Source organism: Corapipo altera, unplaced genomic scaffold (assembly GCF_003945725.1).
Source record: "Corapipo altera isolate COAL_440 unplaced genomic scaffold, ASM394572v1 2b, whole genome shotgun sequence".
Lineage (NCBI taxonomy): Eukaryota > Metazoa > Chordata > Aves > Passeriformes > Pipridae > Corapipo > Corapipo altera.
Window position 1 is genome coordinate 27,634,954 of NW_020884874.1, and position 15,492 is coordinate 27,650,445.

General features: G+C 37.7%; 1 protein-coding gene across 8 annotated transcripts in view; it reads right to left on the minus strand.

Annotated features, from left to right (window-relative positions):
• Positions 1 to 503: 503 nt before the first annotated feature.
• Positions 504 to 15,492, minus strand: part of CCDC170 (coiled-coil domain containing 170) — a 46,127-nt gene continuing 31,138 nt past the window's right edge. For 6 of the 8 annotated variants that reach the window (XM_027634259.1, XM_027634257.1, XM_027634261.1 and 3 more), the window contains 6 exons: positions 13,307 to 13,624; positions 11,177 to 11,377; positions 9,220 to 9,393; positions 7,812 to 8,054; positions 7,079 to 7,315; positions 1,271 to 2,963 (listed from right to left, as the gene is read on the minus strand). In XM_027634259.1, the coding sequence (XP_027490060.1) occupies positions 2,766 to 2,963; positions 7,079 to 7,315; positions 7,812 to 8,054; positions 9,220 to 9,393; positions 11,177 to 11,377; positions 13,307 to 13,624 (1,371 nt within the window). In that variant the 3' untranslated portion in view covers positions 1,271 to 2,765. Of the gene's footprint in view, positions 683 to 1,270; positions 2,964 to 5,222; positions 5,816 to 7,078; positions 7,316 to 7,811; positions 8,055 to 9,219; positions 9,394 to 11,176; positions 11,378 to 13,306; positions 13,625 to 15,492 lie in introns of those variants that run through there. The other 2 variants (XM_027634255.1, XM_027634260.1) reach the window with 2 other exon arrangements.

The following is a 15,492-nucleotide window of genomic DNA, read 5'->3' on the forward strand; positions in this document are numbered from 1 at the left end:
AGCATCACTACCAACTTTATGTGGCACAGGCTCACCTCGAGCTCTGTGTGCAGTTTTGGGCACCACAGTAAAAAAGACATTAAGCTGTTAGAGAATGTCCCTTTAAAGGAAGGAAACAAGGATGGTGAAGGGCTTTGAGGGGAAGCCATATGAGGGGCAGCTGAGGTCACTTGGTCTGTTCAGTCTGGAGAAGAGGAGAGTGAGGGGAGACCTCATTGCAGTCTACAACTTCCTCGTGAGGGGAAGAGGAGGGAACCAATCTCTTCACTCTTGTGACAGGACTCATGGGAATGGCACGAAGTTGTTTCAAGGGAGGTTTAGGTTGGATATTAGGAAAAGGCTTGTCACCCAGAGGGTGGTTGGGCACTGGAACAGGCTCCATGGGGCAGTGGTCACAGCACCAAGCATGACAGAGTTCAAGAAACATTTGGACAATGCTCTCAGGCACATGGTGTGACCCTTGGGGTGTCCTGTGCAGGGCCAGGAGTTGGAATTAATGATCATGATGGGTCCCTTCCAACTCAGCATATTCTATGATTCATGTGAAAATCTGCCTCCTCTGAAGTAATTTGGAGAACTTTTCTCATGGCTTCTTTGGGGCTGGAACTTCATTGATGGTGCCAGGGGCTGGTCACATGGTGGTAGGATACAGGGCTGATGAGTATGACAGGAGATTTCAAGTCTGCTGGCAGACATTAGGAAATCATTTCACAACCATAAAATTTGGACAAATATGCAAACTTACTTTAAGATGGGCACTCTCAGAGATTATTTCTTAAAGTTATAAATGTATTATCTGGGCTGAGTGGACCTAAATTTGTAATGTAATTTACTTAACTTGCAATTTATGGCAAATCATGCTTTGTATGATATTTATTAACATTGATGAAGAAAAGAGGTTTTGTTGTTTGAGTAATAACTCAAGCAGCAATGCCTATAAAACCAGCAAAACACAAACTGAAACTACTTGTATTATCTCACAAAGAATTAGAAAAGTATTGCATCCATCTCCACACTCTAAATTCCCAACCAAGATATCATGCCTTAAACATTTCAATCTCTTACTTTACTTGCAATTTGTTGTGCCAAGTTTAAGTCTATATAATTTAACGTTAGCTTTTTTCTTTGTTCCATTTATTAAACTTTACCTGAAAAAAAAGAATCACAGAATCATAGAACAGTTTGTGCTGGGAGGAACCTTAAGGATATCTATTTCCAACTCCTCTGCCATGGGCAGGGACACCTTCCACTAGACCAGGTTCTTCAAAGCCCCATCCAGCTTGACCTTCAACACTTCCAGGGATGGGACATTCACAGCTTCTCTGGGCAACTTGTTCCAGTGCTTCATCACCCTCATAGAAAAGAATCTCTTCCTATCACCTAATCTAAACCTGCTTTCTTTCAGTTTGAAGCCATTCCCTCCAAAACAACTTTACATGATAAAACAAGAAATTAAATTGTTTTTAATCCAGGTAGCCACAGGAGCACAAGAAAATATCATTTAGTTTATCTCCCCAAATGACTGATTTATTTTACAAACACGTCATTGAGAAATGATTCTTCAGAAGCAAGTGAAATAAAAGTATGCTTTGAGTCTGTAGCCAGATACCAAAATTACCACTCCTATTTGAAAAAGTGTAATTTTTCCTAAAATAGTGTGTTCAGTTTTACTGAGTGGGTTATCATTTGCTGAGATACTGTAGAAAGCCCACAAATGGTCAGACATAAATAGATTAGTCTTCTTTATTGTTCTACACATCCATACAAAACATATAATGGGAACAAAAAACTAAAAACACAGAATGAATTTGAGTGTGCTATGAAAACAGATTTACTGTTCATACTTCTTTTAAAAAATCATAAAGTTTAACAACACTCAGAAAAGGTGATAGAAAGCAGTTTTTATGACTAAGAGGTAGTTCTGTACACCTCACCATCGCTTCTCTGAAAATAAAGACTTTAGTAATTCACGTATTTTCTGTAATGGACAAGCATTTTACAATTATAAAATTTCCTTAACTCAGAACAATCGCCATTTATTTGGCCTGTGGATTAACTGCCCAAGGAATACAGCAGCTAGAAGAAAAATTTTCAAGGCATCATGACCAAGGTCACCATTCAATTTTACCAAATATATCTACATCAGGCACGTGACAGGAGCCTGTGAAAAAGCCTTTGCTGCAAAACCTTGTTTTGGCACAAGCGCAGACAAAGTAAAACAACAGAAGTAAAAAAAAAAAATCCCATGTTCAAAAATTGAGATAATCCTCTAACTTCCAGATAACTATCTTGAAGCTAAAGTCTTTACGTGTAAAAACGAAGAGAGGTCCCATTTGGCAAGAGAAACAGCAGCAGGACAACCCCTACTTTATTTTATCCTTGACACCCAGAGGTAAATCAGAAGGAATGAGACTAAAGTGGACATTCACTAACTTCTCAAGTGCTTCCCAAAACTGTGAACTGACCTTGGGTGGCCCATGACTTCAGTGCCTCTGCAATGAAACTGGAGGGTATCGTTGATCATAACTGAAGGGCCTATCATTTTCATAACTGAAGCATTATGCTGCCCAGAGATTTTCTCTTTGCCATATCTAGGCTCCTGGCTTTACTCTATCTATTTGGCTCAGTCTCCCTATTGAAATTCTAAAAATCAGCCCTAGTTGGTGTCTGTAGAGTAGGGAATAGAAATAAGTGTCTCTTTTCCGTGGATGTGTAGCAGGTAAGGCCTTAAGCAAAAAGAAAATTTTACTTTGTTCTGTCTCCTTTCAGTGAAGAAGCTGTACATTTCTTTGCTGCTCCTCTGGTGCCCTTGCCACGTCTTTGAGGCAGACACAGGGGAAGCAGTGGTGCTGATAAGAGTGAATCAGCTTGTCAAGACATGTGATGATTTCATAGTCAGGAAGAGCCAGGCTGGCAATGTTGAGGCCCAGCATCCGCGAGACCACCTCTCGGAAATCTGCCAGCTGCGAGAGTAAACAGAAAGGAATAAATCAAATAGCAAGCAGAGGAGATGTCTGGGAACACACATACATATTTGCATACATGCAAACACAAGCATTTGTATTTTCAGCGCAAAATATAGGCATTTCTGCTGTTGCTCAATACAAAGAGCAGAGGTGGCTGCAAAAAGCCACTTAGGGGCATACGTCAAGTCACAAAACACATAAACAGCCAAGATGTTAAGTATCTCAAACAAAAAGCACAGTTTCAAGTGTTTTTAGTATCTTTCACAGGTATATCTTCCCTGCTAACTCAACTGCAAAAACTGAGGAAAACACAGGCAGAGGAGCTGTACTTGACTCAGATGACCAAAGCTATACAGATGGCTGCAAACTCTGATGGGCACAACCCAGAGTACGGGCTAAGATCCTGGTCCTTGACCCCTATTTGCCACTGCTTCTCTTCACCCTGCACTTTCTTGTGGAAACCACAGAAGAAAGGAAGAAGTTAGAAGAAAGGTGGAAGTTTGGCACATTCCTTGGTCTAACTTTGATTTGAATCAGGATACAGCCTAAATTCAAGATGCAGCTTGGGAAATGCTTGTTTTTCTTCTCTGAATAGCTGCTGAAAATATATCATAGGAATTTGACAAAGTAATTCCAGACACCAACTTTCTGCAGTTCCAAATGGACAGACATCCACAACTAATTGTCATCACTAGTAACCCCACCAGTAACTAGATTAAAAACTTAAGGTCAGTTGAACATTAATGCTGATTTGCTCTTCTCAACTCTTAATATGGATGATTACAAGTCAAACTGCAATGCCTCTTCAATGGACAATGCATTACACAGTCAAAATCATAAATGCCTTAATACCCCTTATCATCACCACACAAAACAGGGAAATGTTCCTATTTCAGGAAATATTCTTGTCCTGCTATCTATTTGAATGCCAAGATCCCCATTCCTAAACATGAAAGTGACTGAAAATGTCATAAAATCATCAAAACCATCAAGAAATTGGATTCATGCTCTAGTGTGGCAGCATCCTCATTCCACCAGTCGTGCCAAGGGCTAACGTTAAGGAGGAGATAAACACACTCCTGAAATATGTGTCCAACCCCAATAGTACAGTGCAGAATTCTAAAGCAGTTATACAACACCTGTGAGAAAAGGTTTTTGAAGCCTTTCGTGAAAACAAGGTCTCAGTTCCAAGACTTTACCAAAGACAGTTTGGTTCATCCCAGTACAAACCCTGAGGAGCTGCCATCAGTTCAGAAACACAAAAAGGAAACCACAACAGTCTAGGACTGGTGTCTGGAGTCCTCAGCACAAGACAGACATGGACCTGTTAGAGTGAGTCCAGAGGAGGGCCACAAAGATGATCAGAGGGCTGAAGCGCCTCTGCTATGAAGTCAGGCTGGAAGAGTTGGGGTTGGTCAGCCTGGAGAAGAGAAGGCTGCAGTGAGACTTCATTGCAGCCTTCCAGTATTTAAAGGGGGCTTATAAAAAAAGAGTGAGAGTGACTATTTACACAAGCATATAGGATAGGAAAAGGGGAAATGGTTTTAAACTAAACCAGGAAGATTTAGATTGGAATGTTAGGAAGAAATTCTTTACTCAGAGAGTAGTGAGGTACTGGAACAGGTTGACCAGAGAAGTTGTGCATCCCCATCCCTAGGAGTGTTCCAGGCCAGGCTGGATGGGGCTTTGAGGAACCTGATCTAGTGGAAAATGTCACTGCCCATGGTGGGGCAGTCAGAACCAGATGATCTTTAAGGTCCCCTCCAACACATCCATTCTATGATTTTATGATTTGAGAATTCAGTCCCAGCTGTCAGTGCAATGTCTTCAATGAAATGTTGGAACAATGTTAACACCAAAACCCCTTAAGTTCCCAGATATCATCTTCAAAACTAATTCAGGAGGTCACTGATGCTGGGCTCTGGCAGAGTGCTAAGCAAGTACCGTATAACAGAAGCTAAAGATATTTTTAAACATCTGGATCACAGACAGGATGAGCAGTCAGCAAAGCTGGAATTTGTTTGATCCAGCCTTTGGACTAAGTACACTCCCGAAAGAACCTCTACAGCAAACCCAACTGATCTTCCATGAGCACATTAGGGTCTGCACTTTGCACTAAATTTCTTGCTCTCATATCTTTGCTGCTGCAAGCTGTTCAACTTAATTACAGCAACTGTGATTAAACCAAATTGTATTACAACCATGTAACAAATGTAATAATCAAATCAAATTTGATGCACTGACACTGATTATTGATCTGGCAGGATTTGGCCAAAGGGAATAGATACAAAGTAAAACATTTACACAATCACCTCACCCTTTATTTCTGATGGGAAAAGCAGGTTGTACCTATATTGAATGGACAATAAACACATCAAGAATTCAATGACTTTCATCAGCAAATAACCTAAAGTGGAAAGCACAGAGAGCCCTTAAAGAAAGCATGTAAGCCATTCATTTATGTGAATTTTTAGACAGAAAGATTTTTTTATTATATTGTGGCATATAAAGTATAGTGCAGGCAAAGTTGTAGTTCATTGAAAGCGCAGAAAAAGGGTTGATGACAAAGAAATATTCCACATAAACTGACAGAGAGAAGCATTGCTCTTGGCTGCAACAAAGGTATTAAAAACACAACAGCTCTGCTGAAATACTAGAATCTAACAGAAGAACCACCTCTCTATGTAAGGTTTTCTTCAGTAAAACTCCTAAAATAATCACAATTTGAAATAAACAAGAGAAATAAGAAAAGATAAACATCACTCAAGACCCAAAACCAAAGTTATGCTACAGCAGTGAGCACTCCTGCTAAATTTTCTTTGCATCTTCCATTTAGTGAGTAAAATTATCTGAAATAAAAAATCACGAAATTAATGCAATTTAGAGCATTAACCCAAGATACTGCAGGGCCGGGCTTTGGGGAAGTAAAAAGATTTCCAAGAAAAAAGATGCCCAGGTTGTTGGTCTTCTCTCCATGTAAATAAAAAAATATTTTTCTAGACTAATTTTTTAAATAACATTCTTAAATTTCATCCAGAGTCACTGTTAAGGCTGACATATGGCATAAAATTTTGGAAAACCTAATATTCTAAGCAGTTGAAACAAAAAATTTAAAATTATAAATTTTTTACTTTGAAGAAGCATCCCATTAGCTTTCAACAATTATGCCATCTATAACATTGCTACAAAACACAATATGCAGAGCAATAACATACATGGTTCACAATTTTTTGAAATTAGAATGGAACACATTTACTAATACGTTTGCCAAACTACTTACACCCTCCCCAAGGTAAATTACCACAAAACTTTTTCTGACCTAAATTAGAAAGTTATATATCATAAATTGATCCAAAATAGTTACATTCAATATTAAGTTGGGGGGGGGGGGTGGTTGGGGTTTTTTCTTTTTATTTTTCAACATTCTTTAAGTTTATGGCCTTTACACAGTAATGCAGAACCATAGAATCATTTAGGTTGGAAAAGACTTTTAAGATTATCAAGTCCAACACTTAAGCTACATTGCCAAGTCCATCACTAAACCATGCCTACACATCTTTTAAATACCTCCAGGATTGGTGACTCAGCCACTTCCCTGGGCAACTTATTCCAATGCCTGACTACCCTTTCAGTCAATAAATTTTTCCTAATATCCAATCTAAACCTTCCCAGCACAACTTGAAGCTGCTTCCTTTCATCCTATCCCTTAGCCTTGCTGAGTCTCACACAGTTGGCAAGGAGAAAGTCCAAGAGAAATGAATGAGAAATGAAAGGAAACAGATGAGAAGTTGGTAAGTTTTATGCCTAAGATATCTGGAAAAAGACTTACGTTAAAAGAGATCCCATGATTTTAAAGCATTTTATCAGCTCTTTAAAAGGTTATATAATATTTTGTGATGAACAAAGTATTTATTGCCCATATTTATTATTCTATTGCAAAACTTTGCCTCTCAGAATCACAACTGTCACTCTGACTCACAACAGTGAGCTAAAATTTCCTTGTTTAATGATGTTCAGAACAATTTTAAGCACAGCTGGATAGCTGCTCCACATATACCACATCCTTATATTCTAAGGGACCGCTAGCACTTATCAAATACCTATACACCTACCTGTCTCTCTCTTTTTGCTAGTTCTGCAAGGGTTGTTTTAAGCACCTTCATTTCACTGGTAACTGCTTCTAATATATTTTGGTTTTTTTCTTTATCTTCAGTAGCTTTACGTTCCTTTAAAAGAAGTTCTGATTTGACAGATCTAAGTTGTTTCTCAGCTTTTTCTTTCATTTGTTCCAATTTGCCTTGAGACTTATTGAGTTCTTCTATTGTTCTGTTCTGCTCCAAAGTTTTGATCTGCAATAAGATAAAGAAGCGTTAAATTTTTCATACTTTTTCATCTAATGTGAACAAATAAGCAATCACAAATAAGCACTTTAATGTGGGTTCTTATAGGTTCTTGATGAAATCACATGTACACAGGAACAATTAAAATTTAGCATCTTGCCTGCTGTATGCAAGAAAAAAAGCCATTTCCCCCCCATATCTATACGAATAGATCTTCTGCATGTAATGTATGGGAAAAGAGAAGATTACAGCCACATCAACAGGAAAGAAAAGGATGCATATATTTTCTTACACTACTCTGAAAATTTACATTGTGCTTTACAGACACTTCTTAGCATATCAATAAAAATTGCAAAATATACCAAAACGTTTTAATATTATATTTACTTTTGCCACCTAGATAGATTTGAGCAGTTCTCTATGAACACATTTATAAATGAAATCCAGCTGTATACAACTGGAATAGAAAAATGGCAAGAAGCACAAATGTAACCTTTTAACTCACCTTAAGTTCATTGGTTTCAGACAGCTTGGCTTTGAGATCAGTATTCACTTCCCTTGCCACATCAAGCTGCTTCTGTAACCTCTCTATCATCTTATGTAAATTTCTGACAGCAAGATTGGCCTCATCCCTTTCCACAGCTAAGGCAGTCCTGATTTGCTTCTCTTCTTCCAGCTGGGTTACTTTCTGCCGCAGAAGGTTCACGTGAAGCTCTTTGCTTTCAAGTTTTTCCTTCTGAGTCTTCAACTTGTTTTCCAAACACACGGATATTTGAAAAAATATATGTGAATGACAGTGGTACTACACAGATTGTTTTGCAAATTTAATCCCTGTGTTGCACATATAACCTGAACTCCTTTTCCTCTCTTGAAAACTGCGTAAAGTATCAGTATATATACACTAACTTGATACTCCTTATATTACCAATTCATTGTGCTTCTCCATCCCTGAATTTGTGCACTGCCTTTTAGAATGATTTTACACAAAGACTTCATCCTATTTGAACATAAATACTTGTGCATCACTCATAACATCTGAGATTGCCTAAAGTATAAGACACCAGTCAAATGCAAGATGCAAGAGAGATTCATTAAGGAGACAGTGGTTTCAGTGGTGGTAGTTTAAGCTGTTCCAGAAGGAGAAGCAACATACAGAAATAAGGAATCTTTCATCCACTGCTCCAACGCCTGGTCCAGCAGCTTAGTTTTTTAATTTTGCTGCTGAAGGAGCTACTTGTTTTCAGTTTATCTGAACTGAGCTGCCAGGCTTTACTCTGGAACATCTGAGGAGTATTGATACACGTATACTCCCTGCTAGACAGGCAGTTGCTTCACAAAACAAAAAAAGAAATACAGTATTGTTTTAAACCTTAAACAGACTCCAATTCTCAGCTCCTCACCAGTCTGATAAGCCTAAACCCTAAAGATTTCACTGTGTTATAATACGATTACGGAGGGATGTTTGACCAAATTTGAACAGATTTGGATTTGTTCCTGAAGGAAATATCGAATGAAGGAACAGTTCTTGTTGAAAACATTGAAATTCTTGGCGAAGTACAACCATCACCCTGCTAGTTTCTAGAGAAGTTTTTATTATATATCCCCCTCCCCAGCAGATCCTTTCAGATTTAAATATTGATGGCAGTTGTTTACAGAAGAATGTTATAAATGTCTATTAAAAAGTAGACACAAACACATATCATGTGTTCAACCCACTGGTGGTTTTAGTTGTTTTAATATGCAGTCTGTTTGCACAGTTTGCAAACGTTTGCTGTCTTCTTTTTATGAAATGGACATCTTTGAAATTCCTTGTACATATACAATCTGCTGCTTCTAGCAAACCACTACAGAAATATAGCCATAGTAATGTTTATCTTTGAAACAAATAGTAAAGGTATGTCGTTTTTGCATACCTTCCTTCTGAGGCTGTGTGCCACAGTCTTGTTTTCAATCACTGCATCACCTTCCAGTTTCACTAACTGCTCTACCCGGGCTAGAATCGCATCCATATTCATATCAAATCCAAACTCTGCTGCTAGACTATCCAGCTTCATCTTCTCGTTCAGTTGCTCCAGAAATTTCAGATACTAAGATAAGGTGTGGAAAAGTGGGTGAAAGAATAATAAAACCTCATTAAAAGTCTTGAAGTACAATTTAAAAGCAATCCCCCCTACACTGGCATTCAACAATATATAGCAAAGTACACGATCCACAAGAAATATCATCATCATGGCTAGGTTTCGTGAACGAAGATTTGGGAACAAGAAATAATAAAGGCTATGTTTACAGTACACAGTCCTGACACAATTGCAAATTCTCCGTATGTACTTATTTAGCCAACATTTATTCTGTTCATAAAGCCCTAGACCTACTGTATTTATCTTCTTAGTAAGACAGGATTCATTTCTGCTTCTCTGCAGCACTAGGTATGTCTCTGCTTCTGACTCCAGTTCCTGTCTGGAGCTCTGTTGCTTTACATGGATAGGTATGGGCAGGGAGAAGTTAGAAAGGACAGCTACATCCTAACTAATAACTGCAAGTGCTGTGATTGCCCAGTACTGTGACTTTTAAAACACATATAAATGATATCAATGATGCCATCCAATGTAGTCTGAGAAGACACAGGAACATTAACATGGTCTGTCTTTAGCCATTCTTTGGAAGAGCAAGGTTTAGAAATAACAGCTGCTGGTATAAAAATTGCTTTTATGATTATTTTAATTTCATCTCCATCTGGTGATGAACACATACAGATATGATATATTATTCAATCTGTTTTTTCCTTCTTTGTTCTGCTCTGCTAGCTTTTTAAAAATTGCATTAGCTCCCTGCTCTCAATTAGCCTCTCTTGCAAAATCTAAAGCTCTCCTTCTGACTAAGAACTGTTTCCCTTTGTTTTCTCTTACTTCTTTTGCAGACCATAATCTTTGCAAAGAACCAACAAAACAAAAAAAAAACCCACCAACTAACCAGTTTCATTACTAGTTCATTAGCAAGAATATCCTTTTGTTTTGTGATGTTTCTGCTTCAAAAAATTAAAAACATCAGAAGCAGAAGAAAACACTGAAGTTGTGCATTAACAGGAAAAAAATCATAACAAGAATCTCTTTATTGCAGCACAATCTAGAGGCAAATTTTAGAATCTAGGGCCAAATGCTCTTAACAGAGGATGTAGAGAGGAAGAAACAGATCCTTTGTCTGGTTTTCTCCCAGTGTGGTGGCAGTTTCATTCATAAAAGTTAGTGTATTATAGCCTAAGGCAAAACAAATAGCACCAAACTGTCTGTTCTTTGCAAATCCAGCTTTCTAATCACTGACCTTGGCCTAGCAACATGCTTTAACTTTGCCTTTCTTAGCTGCATTGGATGGCTGGTTTGGCTTTCTGGGTACTACGCCATTTTTCAAACTTTTAGTATGTGAATGTGTTATAGGTTAACAGTGTGTTCACTCATCCAATTAATAAAAAAATCCTGGTAGCCATGATTGTCCAAGAACATAAAAGAAACAAAGACTGCAAGAGAGACTGCAGACTGGATGATATACTACAGAAAGACACAGAGATCAGAGAATTCTTTGAAATCAGAGAATCATACAAAGACCTCTGATGTGTTTACAGAGACTTCTTTTAAGGTGCTTCTGGGGTGGTGGTTTTTTTCCACAATAATGGACTTGGAACTCAACAGCTTAGCTTTTCCCAACTGCAATTGTTGGTCAAAGAAAAGATATTACTACCCTCTACATGATGTCTGATTTTGCTAATTTGCATTATTTGGAGTGTTGTGAGTAATGCTTCAGATGACCAATGCAATACAATCAGCTGTATCTGTCCTTAGTGACTATGATTCAAAATTAAATAACATGTGTAACTACTTTTTGTTTCTCAAGCTTCAAACCATCCTGCATCAGATCCGTAGTCAGTAATTCTTCTTCCAAGTGTTTCAGCTGATCCTGGAAACTCTCAGAACATTTTTCAGCTTTCCTGCTCCTCTCCAGAGCTTTGTGGTACAATCTGGTCTGATTTTCCAAAGCTTCAGTCAATTTAGCGATTTGGGTTTCAAGTTGAGATACCATCTAGGTAGCAAGCAAATGAACAAAACATATGGAGTTAGGTGGGTGCGGAAATGCTAGAAAGATATGAAAGATGCACCATCAAATTACTAAAAATATGGTAAAATACGTATCTTTAAAATGTATGCATTTACAAAGACAAAAAGAGAAAAATCTGTTTTAACTACCAAGAGAAAATGGCAGAAGCGGTGACATGTGAGACATCCAAAACTGAACAGCAGAAACCATGTATGAGTCAAATGAGTAAAAGGGACTGCTGTTAAAAAAAAAACAATAAAAACTAATTAGACACAAAATTTCCAAAGATGTGAGCACAGCAGCAATACCTGGTAGTCAGCTATCATTCTTTAAAACAAGCCAATAAAATCACTAGTCTACTAAGGAGCTGAGTAGAAAAAACAGATAAGTGATTTAGAAAATACATGCAGCACATAGGGGAGAATGTAGATATTACGGATAACTAAGCCTCAGGAGTGTTTCCTAATTGTTAACTGTAAAAGAGTGTTTAACTAAAAGATTTTGCTAAAAAAAAAGATAGTAATAATAATTTCTGTAATCTAGCCAGAGCTCAAGGATAAAAGGATAAAATCTCTTAACAAGCAACTAGACTAACAATCTTGAAAACATTTCTAGCTGTATACTGTTTACAACACCTACATACAATGTAATGGACTTCAAGTTGTAAACTACTTATAAATTAGATGCTTGAAAGCATCTGGTTACAGTATTGCCAAATACTGAAAGGCAGTTCTATCCCAAAAGTTGCTTGCTTCCCTCTAACTGTCATATAAATTATTTGGTTACACAATTAATTATATTGCATTTGTAACTCAGTGTTCAGACACTCATCTCCAAGCAGCCTCTTCATTTTAAGCATCTGGTTGGTTCCTGCTAATAAAATGAACAATAGGCACACAAAGCTCCCATTAATTTTGTTGGCACTGAAAGGTTTCCAATTCAAACTGTAATTAAATATAAACAACGGTTTGCACCCAACTTGCCAAAAAAACACTGAGAAATTAGTGCTGCTCGTACAGCAGTAGAAAAAACTAAACAATAATAAAACTGCAAGAACCCACACACATATTTTATGCTTTTTGCATCAAAAATCACTCAGCAGGAAAAAACCAGTTTCAGTAACTTGTTCCCCCAGAGATATGCTGCTGTTAGAGAACCCAGAGCCCTCACAGAGTGGCCCTGGGTGTAGCCAGCTACAAAATACCTTTTGATTTAATGTGTGATAATAATCCTCACTGACAAAACTAATAACTGCCCATGTAAGCAAGCGAGAAACCTCAGTGCAGTGTCAGGATACTGATATTGGTCAGACTGCATTCTGACTTCCTCCTGAGTTGTCCCTTCTCTACCTGTACGTTCAAACATAGCTTTGCAAACACTACCAGCCAAAATGCCTCAAGCCAGAGCCAGCCGCCTTCCTATTACCTTTCTCTTGTATGGTGAACATTTAACTGTAAGTGTAAAAATACTTCTTTATTTTTAGGTGCAGGTTTTGAGGATTATAGGGAAAAAAGTTGCCTTTTTGAGGGACAACGCATCAATTTTATCTGCTTTGAGAAAGAAGTCACTATTGTAGCAGCAAATCCATGCCTCCATGCTTGTTCACAACCACACAGCCACTTTTGATGTCTGCCGGCACTGAAACCAAATTTCAATATTTTAACGGAAAGACCATTCCAACTCTTTTCTTCCTAACAGCATCTATTATTAATTTAATTTCTGAACCCTTCCTACTTAATAAAAAAAAGATGCTTTTCACCTATTACCTCAAATCAACTGACAACAAAATTAAAGGTTTCTGTAATTTCAAAACCTAAGCAGAAGGAACCAAAACTCTACCAGATGAAAAAAATGAAACAGGATCCAAAGAGAATAAATACACACATTGGGCAAGTGCAGTAGTTGCTGACTTACTATTTGTTTACTCTCCTCTTTACAATTTATTTCTCGAATTCTCTCCAAAATGGCCTTCTCAGATGGTTCAACTATTGCAGATCCACTGCTGAGCAGGGTAGCAATTTGTTCTTTAAAAGCCTCTAAAGAACTCCAAGCAGTCCTGGCTTCTGCTCTGCTGCTCTTCAAGCTTCCATCTAACTCACTGGAAGATTTCTTCAGACTGTGCAGTTCCCTCTTTGAGGTGTCCAGGGCTTTCTGGTTAACAGTCAGTTTATCTTCGAGGTTTCTGATCTCCATCTCTAAACTCTGTCTCTCTATTATAGCGCTGTCAAGATCCTAAAATGCATGAAAAATTAAACAGGATTTTTAAAATCAGTTATAACCCCTCCCCACCATACACATATGAAAGTTTCTCTGCAGACAGAGAAACTAGGACCCATAACGCTCGTATGGATTCAACATCAGGGTTTCATAGGAGAACTGCTATTGAAATTGTTAAAAGGCCAAAGTCTGCAGTAATCACTCTATAGATTAACCTCTGGCAGTGGGCAGCAGGAAGGAATACATGAATAAAATTTGCAGGTTTAAAAAAACCATTTTTTAATTGTAAAACTATTGATATCTTATTTTTCCATTCAGATAATATAACCTGAAAAACAGTGAACAAGATGTAACACTAATGAAGTCAAAGTACTACAACTCAGATAGGATAGGATAGCATATTTCAGTTGGAAGGGACCTGCAGTGGTGATCAACTCCAGCTGCCTGAGCAATTCAGAGTTGACCAAAACAATAGACACAATCTGTCTGAAAATAGCGATAAGAGGTGATCTCTGAGATCAGCTTACTTAATGTGACAAAAATTCCTGAGATTATCTAGACACAGAAATGGGAAGTGAAGGACCAAACAAAGGCTTGGTTGGGAAACAATGAAATATAGCCAGTACATACATATCTATATCAGTTATATATAAAATATTGACCTAACAGGGCAAAGCAGACAGACAGAATTGTGTATCCTGACCCAGGATGCCAAAACAAACAACAAAAGAAAAATTAAAGAAAAATAACCATCTAAACATAAAGAGAAAATAATCTCTCTCAGTCACCTTGTGAATCTTTCCCCACAATACCAAGAGTGCCTACATATTCATATACAAGAAAAATATTTGCAGTGAAACCAACTAAAAGTATAACAAAGACTAAGTCTTCATTTCTCGAGGCATTATCTGATTGAAAAGAACAAATGGGAAAGAATATTACTTCACACATGATACAAAAGGAAAGAATATTACTTCACCCAAGACACAAAATTATGACAGATGACAGCATATTTACAGAGAGTGATTGAATTCCTCTGGAAGTCTCAGTGGTTATTAGAGGCTCAGTAAGTGGCCTGATATAAGATTGTGTACACCGGAATTAAAGAATTGTTTCTGGAGCAGTGATGAATATGGTGAGTACTCAAGGGTCTCTCAGGGTCTATGTGTGCTTGCTGTAGTCATTTGTATCAATAGAATACGTGCCAATCAAGGAGCAGATCTGGGAGCATTTACATAGATCAGCAGGGAGGACGGACAAAAGGGGAGTTTGCAGAGCACCCTTAGAAAACCAAGTATAAACATACAATTCTAAAAATAATTAAATTTTTAATAGTTTCAAAATGGGAAACATGCAAAAACACAAACAAAAACAAACCCTGTCATTTAGGACATTATTTGTTACTATAGTAATTGTACTAAATACTAAAGTAATTACAGAACTGTTTTAGAAACACGTTGGCATGATTCCTTGCCATTTTCTCTTTTTTATTCTAAACAAGTCCTATTAATAGGAAATTCCCACCTGTGCTCAGAATTACATTATGGTAATTACAGCAAAGAATAAAGAGTAATTTATTTCAATTACAGTTTTCAGCAGTGTGTATTTTTCCTTCCAGAAAGGCAGTGCTAAATTAGTTTGCCAGTACCGGGGATCTTATCTAATTACAATCTTGTTTAAATTGTGAACATCTGAAAACAAACACAGTCAAATCAAAAGATCAAGCTATAAAATAAGGAAGTGCAAGCCACCAAACACTGGCTGGAAAGCTGTCCAGCAGAAAAGGACCTGGGTGTGCTCACCGAACATGAGCCAGCAGGTGCCCAGGTGGCCAGTGACATTCTGGCCTGTATCAAGAAACAGTGTGGCCAGCAAGACTACAG